Genomic DNA, 21898 nt, shown 5'->3' with positions numbered 1-21898 from the left:
TTAGGTTCTGCCACAAAAGTGCAGGTAAGCGACTCGAAAAAATGAGACAAAAACAATGTTATTTTTACACAGTGCCACAAAAGCTTACCTGTCTCTTAAAGCCTTGTCTAGAAATTGCAATAGAGTTCATTATAGCCCCAAATGCTTTGAATGATGCATGACAAGCTGTTTTTTTTTTTTTTTTACTTAACAAATCAAAACGTTCAATTAAAATTGTATTTTTGAATATAATCACATATCTACCTACTGGTAAACCTTGACAATGACTGTATCAACTGAAATGCATGCCAAGGTAGTTTGAACCTTAGCACATGTGTATTTCTCTTGGTGGTACTTTTTGCCCGTAATATTTATAATAAGTGCAAATTATTGAAATGGCTTCACTTCTCGCTCACAGCGTTGGCGGAGGATGGAGAGATTAGGTGCTAGAAAGTCGTGAGTCGTAGTTTGTCCCCCCTCCCCTCTCCCAAAAGAAGTCTGTCAACAAAACAAGGTAAAACTTAAGCAAATGAACTGAAATTATTGCATAGCGTTTTAAAATGGTCAAATGTGCTTTGTCTATGCTTGAATTGACTCATTTCTGAACCGATTCTGTAGAAAGTTGGGTGAGAACAGGATTTTATTTGAAATAAAAAGGTCATTTTCTTTTATTCTGGTGGTCCCATTGTATATATGTGAATGCTCTTCCAATGAGATGAGCGCTTTCAGAGATTTCGAGGGGTAGAAGACTGATATGGAGCATGCCTATTAGAGGTAAAGGTTAAAGTGGTCTGTATTCAGTCACATGTTTTTGAACTGTTCTGTAATAAACTGTAATAAATGCATAATTGTGTGTGGATCTCTTTTGTACTGGAGAGGGATTGACTTGGATCATAATTGGCTCTAACAAAGTACTATAGATAATGCAGTGAGACCAAAACACCAAATTATGACTTGTCTCGTAAAATGTTTTTGTATTTGAATAAATCTGCATTAAAGTATCTGTAAATGCTGTTTTAGATTTGAACACGTTTACCTCATATCTTGAGTAGGGTTGTCAAAAGTATCAGTATCAGCACAGTCCTAGATTCAGGTGTTAAAACATGCTAGTCTGTTTTCAAATAAATATTTAAATCTTTGAAATTATTTCTTTATTAGATTAACAAAATTAAACACCTTAGACTGAATGCACTTTTTTCTAAAATGCTGTAGGCATAACTAAATTGCCATGATTCAAAATTCAAGAATTAATGAAAAGTTGAAATATGCAGGATTTCAGTTGGATTTAGTCGATCTTAAAAAATAATACTGTGCCTGACGATGTAACATTTCAGCTTAAACAAAAATGAGTTTTTCTTTAAGTTACTCAATTAGATGTCACTAAACTACACATCTACAACTTGGGTATTTTTAGATAAATACTTCTGAAAGTATTATGAAATGTATATACAATCAAGTTTTTAAAATTTTTAGAGAATAGCCTAAAATGTAAGAACCAAACCATCCAAAGTTGAAATCCTGTATATTGCATCTTGAATATTGCAATACATTAAAACAATGTATTGCATGTAACATTAAAATAAAACTATCCATTCTCCCCTGTACTGCTCAGTGTTGCTAATTTAGCTCAGCGTTTGAATGACACTAACTGTTGCTTTATAAACCCATGTTACACAGCAGTGAATGTTATCACACTGGACAACGCAATTTCAACACTTCACATACATTCATTACACACATTTACACAAGGCAAAGATATGGCCACTGATTGTAAGGCATTTAGAGAATGTAAATCTATGAACAAGAGACGGCTGCTTATATAAACTGATTTAAAAGGTCCTGCATTACACAACATTGACACTTGTGAACTTCAAGCATTACTGTTCCAATGTTTCCTCCTCTAAAACATACCTGGAGTTGTGTCTTCATTCACACGTTTAAGCAATGCTTTATTAGGCTGTCTACATCTCAGGCTCAAAATGGTGTGTTTCAATGAGGCTAAAATTATATGTGTAGCTTCAAAGTGTCAATTCCAGGATGGCAAATTATTCATATAATTCTAGTGAAGGTTTTTGGAGTTTAAAAACACTTTTTCTATGACCTAACAAGGAATGTTTTTAGTTTGAGAGGGGAGTAAATATGCAGGATTTAAGTGTTAAACATTTGTCAATAAACTAAATACTTTAGGTATGTTTTTGATGAGGAAACAACATAAGAGGTGTATAGATTTATATATTGTGCATATTTTAGGTTGCCCAGACACAGAACATGCAAACTCCCTAAACAATTTATGTGCAGTCGTCTCTTGTACTTTCCCATAGCTTGTCTGAAACCACCTGCATTGATAGAGCTATAATATATTGCACTGCTAACACGCATACACAATTAACTGAAACCTATTACACTGACTACTAATACTTAAATGTCCCTTGATACCCGCTTTCCCTATTTATAAGCACAACTTTACTTTTTTTTTTTTAAGTCTTGCATTGCTAAAGTTGCTCATATACATATGTTCAAGTACAATATAGCACAGTTCCCTTAACAAATGGGTACATCTAAAAATAATGTCTGCAACATCCTTTATACTAAAAATAAATATACTACTTTGAATGACAGTAAATACAGCTCAAGTCACTATTACTATTGGTGTTTTAGCTATTGTGTAATCACCATGGCTATATTAAGATCACGATGGCAGTGGAAGACTTGATGCACTGTTGAACAGGAGCATATTTTGGTTGCAATGCAGACTCACGTCAAAGGAAGGTGCCATTCAGACTATGTTTCAACAGTGTTTCAATTGGTTTTATGGTCTGAGCAGAGGAGGGCAGTTCTCAGTTACATTTTTTATTTTTCAGAGTAGTTTTTGAACACCATATATTCACTCCTACTTGAGTAATATTTTGTTTGAAGTAACAGTACTCTTACTTCAGTAAAAGTTTAGGCTACTCTTCCCACTATGATTAATTCTACACGTGGCAAAAGCTTTGTTGACAATATGAAATGATTTGAACATTTGTTTTTGCACTGCACTGTCAGAATAATATTACTCAAGTAGAGGTATAAAGTAATATGAGTAAAATCTTTGGCTACTTTACCCACCTCTGCTGAACAGTAAATGTTTTCTTTTGATTCCCAGTAATTCATTAATTGTTCACCAAATAATTCAATACAATTAAAAGGTTTGATGGTGGCTAATGAGCTGGATGGAGATAGCTCATTTTATGCCATATTGTGGAACATTCCACACAAAATAACAAATCTCCACAGACAATACAAGGTTTCGGATTCTTAAGAACCCTCAACCTAAAAAATGTATAGTGCCCCTTTAAACTCTTGAATGTGAATTTGACTTTTGGAATCAGATAGTTCTTGCCTAATTTTGTGCTCTATGAATTGTGTTCAAGTAATGTAAATAAACAGAGGGAGTCAATATTAAAGAAAGGGTTTTTTACATTTCTCTGGGGCATTAACAGCTAACACATAACATACCGGTATTTAGATCACTCTGTTTCCCTTTGCTCACTCCCTCTTCAGAGCATTATCAAATTCCAAATGTGCATTTCACTAATTAAGCCACTGCACATCACATCAGCTTTGAGAAGTCGTAGCGTATAGTTTTTTTGCATCATGCTTTTGGGTATATATGGAAAATTGTCATGTGGGAGCCTGGGTGACGTAGGCTTGAGCGCTGAGCATTGGGCAGAATTGCACTGCTAACCGTAAGTAAGGTTTAAATAGGGCCCAGGAGAGAAAGCATAGACGACATCTAAAACCTCTTCAGGCAAGTTTTTGATGAGGGCAGAAAGCTCCAAAAAGGTTGATTTTGCATAATACGCTCTCTTTAAAATATATTGTGTAAGAACATACCCCAAACCTTCATAGTTTCTGTGGGATTTAACCATTTTTCCTTTGTCCTATCTGCCATTCTTTTGTGCTTTCATTATGTACAACCTGCTTAACCTGACCATATTCTGAAAGTATTCTTGTATTAGTTTAGCAGTTCATGTTGCTGTCTTTTTTAAATGCTGATGCTTAAGTTTAAAATGTGCACTATGAGCTGAATTGCAAATATAATCACAATTAAAGCCACTATTTATCTCCCTAATAGTTACTTTATAATAACTACACCTTAATAAAGCATGAACAATGACTTAATTCATAAATATTTTATTAAAAATGATTGAAGCTTAGGAACTAGTTAAGTGACTAGGGTATTAAAGCCTGTACCTGATTTTTTTTCCTATGTATTTGAGTAGAATGTGTCTTGCCCCAGTAGAGCTGCTTATACAATATAAATCCACTGTGTACTGTCTGCATCTCATTAGTAAGCATTTTATTGTTTGATAATCATGATGTGTACAACGTGCTGAACAACTAGCATACATCCTTGTGGCGTTAGCATGCTAGGCATGGCAAAACATCTCACGTTGAGTAATTAGGATGCTTGGGATGCATAAGGTACGGAAGGAATCAATGCAAACTGTTTAAAATGAATTAGTTCTGTTTGTCATGTTTTTAAAATGGAACAGGGCCTTTATAAGGGGTATGAATTAGTTACTAAGCCTAAATCATTCTTAAGATTTGTTTATTATAAATTAAATCTTTACTCATGCTTTATTAAGGCTATTAAAATGCAGTTATTATTAAGTGTTGCCCATTATTGTACTCTTGCCTCTAACAGAGTGTTGGAGAGTAGTTGTATTTCATTGTTATTGCAGCTGTTCAAATGAAGCGAGTCGGTCCCCACATAAGCCAAGAGCAGCTCAGAGCGTCTGTGCAGAAGACGGAGGATGTCCTCAGCCAAAGTGTCCACTGAACTGTAACGCACTTTATCCAGGTCAAAAATGTCCTTCAAAAAATACCGCACCTGGTCCTAGAGATAGATTGAGATCGTTTTAGTAGTAGTATGTAGTGTATATAATAGAATGTACACTACCAGTCAAAAGTTTGAACACAACTTCTCATTCAATGTTTTTACATTTTTTCTTTGTTTACCACTTTCTACATTTTATTTACATAAAGAAGGCATCAAATATATGATGAAAAAAGTGAAATAACCAAATTAAATATTTTTGAAAATATTTTAGATTCAAATTCCTCAAAGTAGCAACATTTTGCTTACAAACTCTTTGCCTTCTCTCAGTGAGCTTCATGAAGTCTCCTGAAAGGGTTTTCACTTCACAGATGTGCTTTGTCAGGGTGAAGGGAAGCAGTGATCAAAGGAAAGGTGGCCATTTAAAAAAACAAATAAATAAAAAGTTATTTTGTATTTATTTTTTTCCATTTGCTACCTCTCATATACGATCATTCAATGAAAATCGATAATTGTGGAAATAAAAAAAGAAACAAATGAAAAAGTGTGTCCAAACCTTTGACTGGTAGTGTATATTATTTCTTATACTGACCTTGAAGAAGCAGCAGAAGTCGTGCAGGGAGCTCTTGGGCCCCAGAAAGCCCCAGGCCAAAACTGGACTGATCTGTTCACACACACTGTAGAAGTGAGCGATGAAGCCATCATGCACCTGAGAGAAAAACATTTACAATATTATAGTCATTATTTTACAACTATTTTACACAGCAAAAATATTAGGTTAGATTTTATTGTCAATGTACAAAATGACACGAAATTTCAATGAAACAACAGCAGCAGTATCTAAAAGGAGTATAAAACTAATTCTCGCATCCATACCAATAAAAATAAATGAATTAAATAAATATAAAGACAATCGCACCCTTTATAAATATGCATGCACTCAAACCTGCAGACATACCACATCATTTTTATTTTGCCAGGAAAGTCCCACTGAAATTTACAATCTCATTTTCAGATGAGTCCAGCCCCAAAGGGAAGGAGCCTATTGTACATGGTTTTTGTGGTAGGGAAAACCAGAGCACAAAGAGGAAACCTATACAGACACAGGTAGAACATGCAAACTCCACAAAGAAAAAACCCCATGCAACTACTACCACCACTCCCACACACACCACATGGATACATATGCAAGGAGAGTTAAGTGTATTTCCCAAGGACACACTGACACAAGGTTATCTCCTAGTTCTTACCTTCATGTGTTGCCTTTTTTGTTTAAGCACTGACCAACAGCTTGATGCCACGGCCTGTAAATACACAACAAGTTCACATACATTTCTACATTTCTAAAAATGTAGAAGTTACATTTTCCACTCACTGTTTCTTTGAAGGAGCTGTTGAGCCACCTGTTGTTGATCACGTTTTGAATCGAGATTGGTGGATTTTCGAGATCTTCAAATGAGTCCATCAGAATAAAGTCTAGCACAATGTCATAGAAGTTCAAATGTCTGACCTAAAAAAGATATAATAATATAATTAAATACAATTGTTAATTTAATGTGATTTAAGATAAGAAAAGGATGCCACATTTTAAAGCCCCAACGTACACATTTTTACCCAAGAAATACACTGCCTGGTCAAAAAAAAGTCACCACCTGGATTTAACCAAGCAAACAGGTACGAGCCTATAAGCACAAGTCAGGTCTAGGTTCAGCAACAGTCTGTGTTCAAAGAATGAGGTCAGCTGACACCTGAATATACTGAATGACCAGGTTATTCCATCAATGGATTTTTTCTTCCCTGATGGCACGGGCATATTCCAAGATGACAATGCCAGGATTCATCGGGCTCAAATTGTGACAGAGTGGTTCAGGAGCGTGAGACATCATTTTCACACATGGATTGTCCACCACAGAGTCCAGACCTTAACCCCATTGAGAATCTTTGGGATGTGCTGGAGAAGGCTTTGTGCAGCGATCAGACTCGACCATCATCAATGCAAGATCTCAGTGAAAAATTAATGCAACACTGGATGGAAAAAAATCTTGTGACATTGCAGAAGAGAAATCGAAACAATGCCACAGAGAATGTGTGCTGTAATCAAAGCTAAAGGCAGAACAACGAAATATTAGAGTGTGTGACCTTTTTTTTGACCAGGCAGTGTATACCACATTAAAAGCACGTTTTCATTTTGGATGTTTTTAATGCACTAAAAATCCTTGTAAAGCATGTATCTAAGCAACAGGCTTACAGCAGGGCCTCTACTTGTTGCCATGGAAATTTGATTGCTTTGGAGAAAATATTCCACACTAGGGCATGAAATGTATCCATCTCTATGGACAATGGTTGGAGAATGTATATGGTCTGAACTTTCCATTTCCATGGAGTCATGCAGGTGACGTGCCCTCACCAAAAAGTTATGCATTGTTTAAATTTTAACGAAAGTATTTTAGATAATTTAAAGGTCTTATATTGCTCACAAACTGACTTGTGAACTTTAAGCCATTTTAGACTGCTGTCATCAAAAACATACTTAAGAGTTGTGTTTTGTTTCATCCACATGTTTAAAAAAAACAAAAAAACTTTATTGATAATCTGTCTACATCTCAAAAGCTCAAAATGTTCTGTTCCATTAGTTTTCAGTTAACAGCTCCTTTTACCATTTTTCAGCAGAGATTGACGATTCCAGGGCTGAAATCATCCAAATGATTCTACTGAAGATATGTGGAGTTTAAAAACACAGTGGAACAGAATGTTTTCAGCTACAGAGAAGAACTTGATGTATGTTTTTGATGAGGAAACAACATTATAACATAAATCAGAAAATGGCATAATATGGGCCCCTTCTTTCTCACCCCTCGTGTAGCAAGCTCCACTTCCGTGTTCTCCCAATGATCTGTGTTCTCTAGAAATGAAATGAGTTCCTCAAAAACTTCTTCAAACTGTTTTGGACTCTGGAAAATTGTAATAACATGTTAGAACAAAAAATAAGAATTGCTAAATTATATAGTATTAACAGCAGTGTTGGAGACATGGACCTTGTGAGCTTGGACTATGATGGAGGACAGGATTTTCTTTCCAGTTTCAGCTAAAAACATCCGGGTCGTCCTCTCACACAGAATGAGCTGAAGATGGAGAAATCAATCAATTCCACAATTTTGAATGGGTCAAGCGTAAACTATTTCAGTATAATAAACATACATAAATACATACCTCGCAGGCTTGTCGAACACAGTGTAATTTGGCGAGGAAATCCAAGTCTCCATGGCAATCCAACATCTCTGTCCTGAAGTGAAAAAACATTACACAATTAAACTTACTAGTAGCATCTAAACCAGTGGTTCATAACCTGGGTTCGATCGAACCCTAGGGGTTCGGTGAGTCAGTTTCAGGGGTTCGGCGGAGGTCAAGACACACACCAGACTCATATGATTTGCAGACTGCGAACGTCTCCAGACGCTGGCCGTGTCCCAATTCGACAAATGCACCCTTTGATGTGCCTATCGAAGTACCCGCCTGACTTAAATGAGCCGTTTGAACGACATAAAAACATAAAACGACATAAAAACGAAGAAAAGGAACAGACTTTGCTGTGAAAATGACATGAGAGTGGCACTTGTCAAGGTGAAGCCATGCATTTCTGAACTGGTCTCTCAAAGGCAACAGCAGAAGTCACACTGATTTGCAGTAAATATTCATTATTATTCTAGCCTGATGGAAATTAGGTGATGGGTGTGTGTTAAAATGTTAAAATAATAAATAGCATAAATACAATAAGTTCATTATTGGAATACATAAGGTTAAAAATTTAAATAATTTCAGTGTGGTAGTATTAAAAAAGGTCATGTCTTTGTTAAAAGGTATGTATGTAATTTGTTGTGAGTTTATGCATTGTATTGGTTTTATTCTTTGAACAGTGATGTTAATGCATGTTCATTTTGTGCACCAGTAAAACATACATATGTCTTGAATTTGAAAAAAAAATAAATACCGGTATATATTTTTCAATAAACAAGGGTCCGGTGAATGTGCATATGAAACTGGTGGGGTTCAGTACCTCCAACAAGGTTAAGAACCACTGATCTAAACAAATGTCTCTTAAAGCAGGGATTCCTAAGTGTGAGTAGGGGTAAATTTTGTGTGTGTGTCTGCGTGTGTCTGCGTGTGTAAGAATTGTTCAGTGGTGTGCCGTCAGCAGAGAAGGCCCTGTTGGCTCTGATATATCAGCAAAAAAATGTACAACTAATGATTTTGTTACATCAATTAAAATTGCACTTTTGTATTTTTTAGATCTAAAAATCTCTCAAACATAACATAAATAGAAGTATACCACCAGAAATGCCCACGCTTTCCCTAGGCGTTCTGTCTGCGAGCTGCTGGCCCTAGCATTAAAACTGATGAGATTGTCCCAAATAAACACAGCAAATAAACACATTTTAGGAAAAATTAAAATGAAGAACTAAAAATGGACTAAACCCTGACTAAGTTGGTGTAAACAGGATCTAAATCAGGGCAAGCTATAATGCCTAAATTGTCATTATTCTCAATCTAAAACCAAAACAATCAAAACAGTACTTCATTTGGGGCAAAATGCAGAACAAATACTGAGCCTATGTCACTAGTGAGGAAAAACAAGATAAGCATTGACTTTACCGTGGCCCACAGATTGAAAAACATAACTCAAAGGGTTAACGGGTATTTTGAATTACCTGAGGACTCTACAGGTGATGTTCCCTTCTTCGGCTGACTGCAGAGCCTCTTCATAAAACGGATGATGCCCCAAAACACTCCTCAGCTCTCTGTGTTCAGTCAACTGGAACAAGGGAAAGACAAAAACTGATATACACTACCAGTCAAAAGACACACCATCTCTTTCTAATTTTTTTCCTTTATTTTTCTAAAGACATCAAATATATTAAGTACAAAATATGAAATTATGTAGCAAATTGAATAACTCCCCCTACATTATAGACACATAAGGAAGACATCAAATATATGAACAAAAATATATGGAAGTAGTAAAAAGACAGAGAAAAAAAACTCTGAATGAGCAGGTGTCCAAACTTTTGACTGGCAATGTATGTAAACAACACCAGTATTTTCACTTTTTATGAGAGCTGACACAAATTGAGAGATTTGATGCTCCCCCCTCCCTTTGTTCCCTGTCCCTTCAGAACACAATCATTGTGCATTCTGCTGATAAAACTACTCCATATTGCATCAGGTTTGTGAAGTGTATTGTTTTGTATCATGCATTTGTATATTTATGGAAAACTGACATGGGCTGAGAAAAATTTTTTTTTTGCATTTAATAACAATTAGGCAATTCATTTTGTCCCTATTTCATGCCATGTTTTTATTTTGAAGGGCTGAGAGGTGAACATGACTTTGACCCTGGCATTGGAGACTAGACTTCTTTAGTGGAGTCATTTACAGTGCATAGGGGCTGGACTATGGACCTGGTTTTAAACATATGGGTCAGGAGAGAACTGTGCGCTGTATGTAAAACAGGAATGTAAAGAGGGCTAATAATAGAAACTGACATGCAGAGCGACATGTCTCACTGAGGAATGTCTTCCACTCAGCAGGCAGTCTGAGCTCAGAAGAGGAAGTTATTTAGACGTACAATTCTTATTTTTAACAATTTGTGCGTTTCAGCTTCCTGCTTGTAGCTTTTGTGTGGCATTACCAGATTTTATTCATGTAATAAAGTAAAATACTTTTTTCCCCACAGACATATTGTAAAAAGCTGCTCTTAGGGTCAATACGAGATGTGTGCTGGTGTGCTGTTTGCATACCATGTGTTGTTAGTATTACAGTGACAGAAAAACTCTGCTCTGGCCTCTGAAAGGTGTGAAAAGCACTTATAAACTCTTCACGGTGAATAATTAGAATGTAATGTGTTAGTAAAGTATAAAACTGGACCAGTGCAAATGTTTAAAATGTACTAGTTCTGTTTTTCATCTTTTAAAGACTGCAAAATAAAGTGCCTTTAATTGCTATGACAACTGTGTTTTCATCACTCTGAAACCCATCGACATTTTCTGAAGTAATAAACATTTTAAAACATGCTCAGGTACATCAACATAGGTACAAGTAATGATCTTGATTTGATGGCAGAAATGCTAAAAACGAGTCTGGTGATGATTTATGGACTTAAAAACTGCAAAGGGCCTTGATCTATGGCATCACAATCCTGGGAAATTTCATTGTTTGGTGAGGCTCAGAAGTGAAGGACTTTTTACAGAGGACAACTGAAACCAGCATGAATGGAGCTAAGTACAACTCTGGGTAAGTTTTTAATGAGGGAACAATATTTTAACATGAATAAAAGGTCTCATTAACACGATTAAAAGCTCCAAGGTTCTCATTCTTCATTTTATGTACTGATAGTGAATAGATATTAGCCCTGTGTTTGTGGGTCAAGTACGTTGGTGGTAATAGGATTAAACCCAGGCCCCTCTGAGACTGAGAGGCTAAAGCAACAGAGACACAGAGAACACAAAGAGCTATTTCAATCCCTGCTGCGACAAAAACCTAACATTTCCCTTAGATATGAGGGATAATTATACAGTTTATAGTCTATAGACTAATTTAAGGTTTAATTGATGTGTAACAAAGGTTTGATTTTTCATTTCTCTTATCTTGTACAATGTACAAGATAAGAGAAATGTACAATGTACATGAATTTTTTTTTAAATCTTTAAACTAATGGTTTTCTCTCACCTCTGCAGCTGACACAAAAGAGTCTGTTGAGTCTGCGATGCTGATACTGTCTCGAAGGTACGCATCATCCAGATCCTCATTGGACAACATTTTCTCTACTAAATACACAGCCTTATTAGAATTAACATGATATAAAACTGTAATCAAGTTTGATATCAGTCAATGCGCACCTTGGCTGCTGGACCCAGACATCCCCAGCACTCCCTCAAACTCCTCTTGTAAGTGGTACGCTCTCTGAAGGAGTGATTTCAGTCTGTGGATGAACTCTGCACTGATAACATCCTGAAACAAAACAGTATGCATAACTGATGAATTAGCCCATAAAGTAAATAGACAATTGAAATGTGTTACTGTGTTCGAGTTGTATTGTTATGCATATGGTTGCCGATCCTGACACAGATAAGTTCTGTACTGACTACAAAGCTGTTTTCTCCCAGAGAATCAGTACATTGTTTACTTGGTGGTGCATATGATTCCCGCTTAGCCGGATGTGCCACCACAAAGAAAGTGCAGTTTAGTAGCATTCAGAGGCAAATGTGGGCAGGGCGCAATAAAGTCAATAACCGTATCTCCATGGAGACAAGCAGATGATGCTACAAGTCAGATCTGTGGAGAGGAGACCATAGTCACAGTAATGCTTTTTTCAAGGCATTTTTGGGACCAACACATATAACTGAATAAATGGAATATACATTGAATGCCACACTGAGGAACATGCAAAGCAATAATGTCTCCATAAAGACGAGATGGTGGCGGACCCCTCACCAGAAAAGTTATAGTTCACCTTTAACAAGAGTAACTTATATGATACAATAATTTTTCAATAATTTTCGATTCAAAAAGATTTTCTAGATGATACTCATTTAAGAAAGGATCAATACTAAAAAAAAGTCACATTCACAGGGCAAAAATGAACTTTTCCTAAATAAATTTAGAGTCTATCAGAACAAGTATAAGACCACATAGACTAGTATACATCCATGGACCAATATGGAACATACATATACATAGATATAACTCCACATGGTAATTTAAAAGAAAGCCCTACTATTTAATGTTGAAGATCACATTTAATGATTACAGTAAATGTTTCTGTTCATTTAATTTTTAATCTCCCAAACAAGAGTATAAAGTGACAGCGGTTTAGTGGTTAATTTTATGGTCCATTTATATTTTGTGCTTGACTTTACCAAGACATTTACAGGTACATTTGATCACATTCTAGATACACTGTTGAGATTATCCAGGAAAAAAAATTGGGATATAGATTTTATGAATATTACCCATCTATAATGACAGTTTTTTGTATTTTTTAAAAAACAGACTTACTTTTATAGATGTGGGATAAATAAAAAGTGAATACATGTTTTGCTTTAACATGCAACTGTTTCTATTCAGAGGTGAATTCCTGGGCAGACTATGACCTGTGTCCCACTTTTCCTAATCTTTATCGAGACAACAGCATGGTCCTCTGCTGCAAACATGGACAGGAGGGTTAAAGCCATTTCACCTGCTCTAATTAAAATCCTCCATGTTACCAAGTCAACAAGGAAGCTACAGTTAATTCTGTGGATATAAGGTAACATTCCTGTTCCTGTGGGTTTTCTCAAATATCAGTCCAATGTTTAATATTTCGCTGAAATTTACACCAATATTTGTTCTGTTTCCCTAGTCTCCATGTTTCCTAGTGTGCATCAGATGCATCTTTTTAAACAGATTAGTGAGTTCAAATAAAAATTGAAATGGGATAGATGAGCAAAAATGTGTATCTTTACATGATCATGCGACCAATTATAAAATAATTTAGAACATAATATATACTGATATTTTGCAGTGACATCATGCTGGGGAGGTTTTTCCATGTATGTCTATGGCGGAATGTTCAGCAGTTACCACGTTGACACAATGGAACCAGTAGCAATAACTACTAAAAATACACTGCCTGGCCAAAAAAAAAGTCTCCACCTGGATTTAACTAAGCAAATGGGTACGAGATTTAGGTTCAGCAACAGTCTGTGTTTAAAAAATGAGGTCAGCTGACACCTGAATATACTGAATGACCAGGTTATTCCATCAATGGATTTTTCTTCTCTGATGGCACGGGCATATTCCAAGATGACAATGCCAGGATTCATCAGGCTCAAATTGTGAAAGAGTGGTTCAGGGAGCATGAGACATCATTTTCACACATGGATTGTCCTCGTTTCTGTGTGAACTCCGCACACCCGACTGGGCGACAGGTGCGTAGGAGGTGAAGCACTTGTCTAAAAATTAAAGAAAAACTCCCGCACACTGTCTCACTCTTAATGCAATACCTGAAGAAGGTCAGAGCGACCGAAACGTTGTATGGAATAAAATTGCATTAAGAGTGAGACAGTGTGCGGGAGTTTTTCTTTAATTTTCACACATGGATTGTCCACCACAGAGTCCAGACCTTAACCCCATTGAGAATCTTTGGGATGTGCTGGAGAAGACTTTGTGCAGCGATCAGACTCTACCATCATCAATGCAAGATGTTGGTAAAAAATTAATGCAACACTGGATGGAAATAAATCTTGTGACATTGCAGAATCTTATCGAAACAATGCCACTGAGAATGTGTGCCGTAATCAAAGCTAAAGGCAGAACAACGAAATATTAGAGTGTGACCTTTTTTTGGTGGCAACCTTTGTTTGGCCAGGCAGTGTAGCTTTAAAGTCTTAATATAGTCTAAAGAAAAAAATACAAAAAGTTTATTTAAATGACACATTTTGAGTTCATTCATGGTCAAACTATGTTAAAACAAAGCTCAGATTAAAGTCTAACTTGAGTATCAGCACTTCAGACAGAGCAGTGCCTATAGCTGTCATCAACATTCCCTGGGGGTGTGATGCTATTAACTGCAAAGTATCATATATTTTGTGCCTGTGTTGTACCTCCATGCTCTGCTCGGCGATGGCGTCTCCAGCTCCAGTTTTTATGGAGCCACAGGTTTCATCGTCATCGTCACTTTGTTTAGTCCTGAAAGTCAAAGCTTCTTCCCACCGTCTCAGCGCCTCCTCAAACAAGTCCATACCTACACAACATACACGGCTTCACAAGTTGGTTGATGCTCTTTGAATATACATCAAAATGATGGCTGATGATTTATTTCCATATAAAAACAATTCAGCAGTTTGCAGTATCAATACAAACAAAATCACAATATTACTATGAACAAGTGTAAAAATAAAATACCTTACCCATTAGATAAAGATTTTCTGGTGTTGTTACAGGCAAATTCAGCACACTGCTCATATCGGAGTCCTCTGGTCGGTCCCAACATGTGGAATCATTGGCACATGTACTGCTACTGGAGGAGGTCATACTTTTAACCTACAAAAGCCAAGCCAAAATGACAATATGTTATGTCAATTCTGAATAATAAAAAAATAAAAAAATAAATATAATAATCAGAGTCTTACTGAAGCCAGGCTCTGTAGGGAACCTGATAGTTTTCTGTACGTTTCCGTGGTGATAACCAAACCAGTGGACCTTCTGTTGTGGAGAGGCAAGGCAAGATCTGGTTCATCTGAAGATCCTGAGAAGACACAGAAATCTGAATTTATGTATTTTGATGTGGCCACCATTTTTTACTTTTTTGTAGTTTTTGTAGTAAAGTGACAAAATTAGCATCACCATTCAATCAAGTAGTACCGGTAATTAATGTACATTTTACAAGTATATTTTTGCTGCTGTAATGGATTCTCAAAAACTTTACATAAAACATAAATACATTATTTAAACAATAATAAAGGTTGTATGTGTCTCATTCTTGATCAAAAATTATTTGTGAAATGAAATGTTTAGTTTCAATTAATAACGTTTAAGAGTGTAACTTTTCTTTTATTACTTGGTAACTTTTGCCCAGGTTACCAAGTAGTATGGCATTAAATTTATTTGTGTCAGAGAAAAGCAAGGGGGGCAACCGGGGCAAGTTTTGCTTTCATTATTGAGCTGTGATCACCACAGTCACAGCTCATAAGTCTAAAACGTAGAGAACAAATGAGCTTTAACAGTGGGAGAGTAACCAAAAATTTTTGCAAGGGTATTGGTTCTTCAATAAAAATTAATTTTTTTGAAAAGGTTACTCAAGTAAATGTAACTGAGTACTACCCACCTCTGGGGAAAAAAGCAAGAGGCAGACCCTCTACCCGAAAAGTTTCATGGTGCATCTTTAAAGTCCTCATTTGACCTTTTTATGAGGCAAAATGTTTACCACTCCTGTTTTGTGTTGAGGGGGCAGAGGAAGCGATGGGGAAAGTGTTGGATAATGGTCACTCGTGCAGCTTTGATCCACTAAAAGCTTTGTAGTGTGTGCAATTTGATTATGTAATCCAGCTGTCATTACATGCTGATCATTGCCTAAAGGCTAAAGCTAACAAGACCCTTTACCATTGCTCTGCTGTGCTGTGGCTTTGGCGAACACATCAAAGTTGACCTGGTCCCACTCTGCTGATGGCGAGGGTCTTCTCTTCCTGTTCTTCCTTCTCTGTAAGCGTCTTGCCAGGTAAAGCAGGGAGACCGCGCCAAAAGCTGTTGCTGCTACCAGACGCTTAGTTCCAGGGCTCAAGCTCACCTACACATAGCCAAGTGAGGGAGAGGTCAGACTATATTTAAAGACAAGGAACCAGAGAGCATCTTGTGTTGTAGACTGAAGATGAAGGGAAACATGGTGATGAAAAACACATATGCAGCAGAGTGTGAACAGGGTAACACTCAGGGATGAATTATGTAAATAAGACACCTCCAGTAATGCCCTTAAAGGAACTGTATGTAGCCTGCACTCTTACAGTATTAAAAGAGGTACTACAATCACAACTGAACCCGTGTTGCTAGGGTCTTAACCTGCAGGAAAGGGGACATCTACACGTTTTTTTCACTCTCACTATATGGACAGGCCATGTGAAAGTGGGTCCTTTTTGGTTTAAACCAACAGGATTTCAGCACTGAAACTGGCAACCCAAATGAGAGACTGAAGTGAGGCTCATTCTGCTTTCTGATTGGAAAACGGTCTTAAGAAACAAAATACTAAATTATAACAAACAACTTGAACAATGTTTCTGGCATTAAGCTATATTTGATTTGAACATATCTCCCTCATATTTGACACACATTGGCCATGTTTATGGAATTTAAAACCAAAACCTTACAATCAGTTCCTATAACATAGTATTGGCAAAAAAACATATTGTTTCCAAAATATAATAATTGCAGACTGTGGGTAGGGCTTGTAAGCACATAGGTGAGTTTGAAGTTGCTGTGCATCAGTAAGTTACAGTGACCAGGGACTACGCATGACCAAAGTACATTTTGAATATTGCATCACATCACATTTACAGTTCCACCTTCCACCATTTTTTCCCCCCATTTTTTCCTTTAAATAATTTGCCTGTGCAACTTGATATGATATGATGTCATTTGGACATAAATGTCTTCAACTTCAACTTATACATTTAAAGACATGTTTTAAGTACAGTACAGATATGAAAAGACTGAAAGATTACAAACAAAGTATCCTCAGCAAAAAACAAACTATCCAGTCTCCATGGGGTCTTGGGTATAAAACCTCCTAACCCTGGAGTTTAGACCTCTACAAACATGCTCTGAAATACATGTATTCTTGCATTTGTGTATCAGTTAATCAAAATATATATGTACAGTTAAGTGGTGCATATAGCCTTGAGGGACTGGCCTGCTGTCACGTAGACTTTGACAGAATCCATTTCAAACGCGATGTCCGTTCACTCTATAAATACACCCATGGTGAGGCTGCAGTGGATTAACTCCTCACAGCACTGAATATTCCCAAACACATCGGACATTCAGATAACATAAGATCTGGCACTGAGAGCAGGAGGAAGACATTTAATAATAATGAGTTTATGACAGATTATGAACAGTTTATAAGGGTAATGATTAGACTGTTGCATGTTACAAGTATCGGATCATGATCTGATTTCTGGAGTTGTCACATTATTGAATTGTTATGTTAACAGTTACATCTGATGAGAGTAATGTCATTTCTTTCTGATTGTTCATACCTGTGCAGATTTTGACAATGGAAACACAAACACAAAAAAGGGCAAAATAATGTGGTAAAAATGAAAGAAGAGAAAATGATTATCCAAAATCATTCAACAGTGCAAGTGCTAAACAAACATGTGTCTATTCTAGGGGAAGAATTGTAACTTCAATAAAGATAAAATAAATAAATATAAGACCCAAAAATGTGGACAATTAATGTGTTTTTGCTTCTAAAACAAGTCTGCTGGGCTGTACGTATCTACGGATTAAAACAGTTTTAGAATTTAAAGCAATTAAGGGATTATATCCGTGATTCACACAGCTTTGTAAACTACTCTGACTTAAACAATAGCTCCTGGGAAATTCAACTGGAAAGAATTTGTCTTGCCAACAAATAAATGTACAAAAATGTAACTGCCAAAACAGTCTGGACTGAGAGGCTGAATTTCCATCTTAGTTGTGCCATTTAAAAAAATGAAAACAGAATACTATACATGCCTTCATGTCTGCAAAAGACTACTATTAGTGGTAGTAATACTAGTGGTAAGTAGTAGTAAAATAGTAATATTAATAATAGTAGTAGTGAATTATTATTATTATATGAAATACCCAAATGCAATAATGCATTTAAAATAGGTTGAACACATCTATTTCAATATATAATTTCCACACAAAAACTTAGAAAAAAAAAGTTAACATTTAAATTTGATGAATAAATAAGTTCCCATACTAGAAATAACAAAGGCATGCTAATAACCATTTACAAGCTTTAATATGAGTCCAGTTATGCGAGTCTGCTAACAACTATCCAGCTAAACTAGATTTGAATATGAAACTAGATTTGAATATGAAGAAATATGCATAATGTTATCCATCTATTCCATCAACAAATCAGTCACGATTACAATTCACATCAACCAACCAAATCAAATGGCAGTGATTTTCAAAACTGGCACAATATCACGATAATGCTGAAGTGGAACTCTATTGAAACAGCAAAATAATCTGATCAACCCTCTTTTTAAAGTTTTAAAGTTTTTTTTTTAATTAGCTGAACTTATTGTGCCAAAAAGTATATTAAAATATCCCAATACAAAACATTGCTATTAAATACTGCATTTTTTCACATATCACGTGGCCCCACCATGCAGCACAAATGTTACAATGAAAAAAGTGATAAAATACCCCCCACTGGTGCAAAGACAATATACTGAGCTTGAAAAAGCATTGTTCTGTCTATTGGTTATAAAACAATAAATTGATATAGCACTTTTTTGTGATAGGTCTAGTGATTTAGTATTCCTCACCTGAGTCAGTGAGCCATAGACAGACAGCGGCAGATCGACCATTCGCAGAGCGGCAGTTTTCACCGACAGCTGTGATGAACTCAGTGTCTCCGGTCTCATTGTGTGGAGTTGGGGCTTTTCACCTCAACATCTGGAAGATAGTTAGAAGTGTTAGGATTGCATGATATTGGAAAATTTTCCAAAATGTGATATGGCTGTTATTGAGAACTGCAATATCGATATTATTTGCAGTATTTTAATGTACTTTTTGACTAAATAATTTTAGTAATATAGTAGGTAAAGTATAGTAAAATTGTTTCAATTTAAATTTTATCAGAACTAGTATAAGACTACATGGTATAATAAACAAATACTATTATTGTACAATACTGTCTGAAAAGAGCTTTTAAAAGTAATTTGTATCAAAATCAGCATTGAGCCTATTCATCAAGTTTGAAACTCTAGTATCATGACAACACTAGCTGGAATATTTCCTGTTTGGTTAATAAAAAATAAAAACTATTTCTAAGATGTGAACGCAAAATATACATTTTACACAATATTGTCGAAATGTTTAAAGTTAGATTTTGTGAAGATGGGTTGCAAGGTAATAGAACACACCAGCCAGATAAGGTCAGTAGATAATGATGGTATATTAGATAAAAGGTTCTGCATCTGAGTAGAGCTTAAAGGTCCTATATTAGGCAATATTGACTCTCGTGTTTTTGGTTTGAAAGAAGAACTCCGCCTAAACATGCAGAGTCTGTGTGGTACACATGTGTGAATGAAACAAAACTCCAGGTATGTTTTTGATGAGGATACAACATTATAATATAGATCAGAAAGTAGCATAATATAGGCCCTTTAATATAACTATAAAGAACATGGATGAGATGTTTAGGCTAGTAGCAGAACTGTGACATTAAACTTACTTAGTCATAATTTGTCAGTATCATACCTTATTCACCTACAATATACAATACAACAACCTTTACTGATACTAATTCTCTATGCCTTGTCATTTCTACCTATCCCTGTGAATATCCCGAATAGATATCCTGGTGCTATAGTATCCTAGCACGAAAGTTTACAAATGCAAATTAGGTCAATAAAGGACTTGCATTTTTTGCCCTGATAGAGCCAAGCATAACAAAACTGCCTTTGTTAGCTCGATTGTTTTAATTTTACTCTTTATATAGGACTACATTAACTGTTTATAACACTACATTGGACTTATCGATGAATTGGAAGTGGACAATTTATCTCAAAACACATGCATTATCAATTAATCAAACTGATCGGAAAATTAAACCGTTTTTGTAGCACTGACAGACACCACATGGTTAAATTTGTTTCACATTTGTACTGAAAGTGGCTAACGGCTAGCACGTGTAATAACAAAAAATATACAACAACGTTACACGTCAGGCGTAAAAACGTCTAAAACTAATCATAGTAAATGGGTTTATGGGATAGATTTCAATAAAAGAGATGGCATTATGGTTAAAAAGCAGGGTTTACCTTTTAGGAGGAGTTCCCAGTCAGTTTTGACCTCCGCCGCTCAAGTGAAGGACCAGAGAAGCACGCAAGGCACGCAGAGCTCAGCCTTCAAAATAAAAGCACTCACAGAGCCATGCTTCAAAATAAAAGCCCCTCCAACCACTTCCGCTACACCTTCACGGCGCTACTACTCTCTCTGCTGGCAGGTATATGACAATACATGAACTATGACTGTTAAGTTTTGTTATTTAAAGGTGCAGTTTAACTTTATTAGTGGAGGGTCCGCTAATGTTTTCTCCACTGAGATATAATTGCTTTGCCTGGAATGTTCCACTCTATGGCATTAAAGTTTCTATATGGCATTTATTGAATTGCAGGGTTTGTTAATGATAAAGAACTTGCTTGAAAAACATGAATTCTTACTTGCCTCTCTACAGATCTGACCTGTAACTTGGCCTGGTGGCGTGACCTGGTTGTCTTCATGGAAATAGATACGTTTAATGCCATACTGTAGTGTAGAACATTCTAGGTAAAGTAATAACATCTCTACAGATACAAACTGATGTATCCACAGAAAGTTCTTTTTCCTAAAGTGCACCTTTAAGAAAAAAAAAAATGCTCATATATTTTTCAGTTGCAGAAAAAAAACGAATAAAGCTGTATATTATGCTATTTGTAAACATGATTTGAAAAGAAAGATTGGCAAGGTATGAAGGCAGGAAATGACATTGCTTGAAATATGAGTGTTTTATTTTATTATGAATAAGTGCCTATATATAAAATCTGGAGAAAAAATATATATAAAGCTCTATTATACTCCAGTACTATAGATCAGACCTGGACGACTGAGGGATTACACAGACGTTTTGTTAGAGCCTAAAATGTGCAATTTATATGGAGATTACAACATTTTAAACCCCTTAGGGTTTGGTTTTTTTTTTTTTTTTTTGGTAACAATTCATCCTCTTATATAATGTAATATGCTTTATTTTTTACCAAGTGAAATACAAACCTAAACCTAAATGTCAGAGTAAGTTCATTGCATGCATTGGTAATTGTACTTTGGACACTAGATGGCGTTTGGGATGGGTTTACTTCATCCCTGGCCTGATGCATCCATTTGGAGCTGTGTTCTGTGGACATGTGATAATGATAAACAAAAGTATCCATTTTTTGTAGTTTTTTGATTAGACCATTTATTTTCTGATTATTTGACTCACAGAACACAATTGATTGTAAAAAAGAAGTTATACGTGAAAATATCAATAAGTTTGACTTTTTAAAAATTAGGATTCTCTTCATTGGAGAAATCCATTTGTTATGGCCGCTTAGTGCATAATAATGAGTCATAGGGTGCTGCAATTAAACTAAGAGACATTAGGCAATTTAGTAATAATATTTAATAAAGCAAAAATGTAAGATTGAAGCAAAAACACAAATAAAGACTAGATGACTGTAATGTCCGGTACAGTGATGATGATAATAAAAAAAAAATACTTTGTATAATGGCAAGTTTCTTAATAAATGATTAAGATCTTGAAACTAT

The 21898-nt window shown here is 35.8% G+C and overlaps 1 protein-coding gene across 2 annotated transcripts; it reads right to left on the bottom strand.

Annotated features, from left to right (window-relative positions):
- Window positions 1-1110: 1110 nt before the first annotated feature.
- On the bottom strand, window positions 1111-20447 carry miga1 (mitoguardin 1). Of its 2 annotated transcripts, none has more exons than XM_033982052.2 (16): window positions 20374-20447; window positions 18874-19003; window positions 15935-16118; window positions 14965-15080; window positions 14743-14875; window positions 14437-14576; window positions 11692-11803; window positions 11522-11619; window positions 9505-9608; window positions 8009-8081; window positions 7834-7920; window positions 7651-7749; window positions 6174-6308; window positions 6049-6102; window positions 5391-5507; window positions 1111-4858 (listed from the first exon to the last, which is right to left on the bottom strand). In XM_033982052.2, exons 2-16 carry the CDS (start codon window positions 18970-18972, stop codon window positions 4643-4645), a joined length of 1767 nt encoding a protein of 588 aa, XP_033837943.1. In that variant the 5' UTR covers window positions 18973-19003; window positions 20374-20447; the 3' UTR covers window positions 1111-4642. The 2 variants fall into 2 exon arrangements, with proteins under 2 accessions (XP_033837943.1, XP_033837944.1); XM_033982053.2 differs by having other exon boundaries at window positions 1117-4858; window positions 11522-11616.
- Window positions 20448-21898: the final 1451 nt, after the last annotated feature.

The sequence above is a fragment of the Periophthalmus magnuspinnatus genome, chromosome 17, assembly GCF_009829125.3.
Source record: "Periophthalmus magnuspinnatus isolate fPerMag1 chromosome 17, fPerMag1.2.pri, whole genome shotgun sequence".
Taxonomy (NCBI): domain Eukaryota; kingdom Metazoa; phylum Chordata; class Actinopteri; order Gobiiformes; family Gobiidae; genus Periophthalmus; species Periophthalmus magnuspinnatus.
Note: the sequence above shows the minus strand (reverse complement) of the source record. Positions and strands in the feature narration are given on the sequence as shown.

What these genes read in the sequence shown, in the direction of transcription:
- miga1 (XM_033982052.2), bottom strand. Translation starts at nt 18,972, where the DNA reads ATGAGACCGGAGACACTGAGTTCATCACAGCTGTCGGTGAAAACTGCC. An exon ending in CCCTACAGAGCCTGGCTTCA is followed by an intron (nt 14,876 to 14,964) that starts GTAAGACTCTGA and finishes TGGCTTTTGTAG; the next exon opens with GTTAAAAGTATGACCTCCTC. An exon ending in ACTTCTGCTGCTTCTTCAAG is followed by an intron (nt 4,859 to 5,390) that starts GTCAGTATAAGA and finishes ATCTATCTCTAG; the next exon opens with GACCAGGTGCGGTATTTTTT.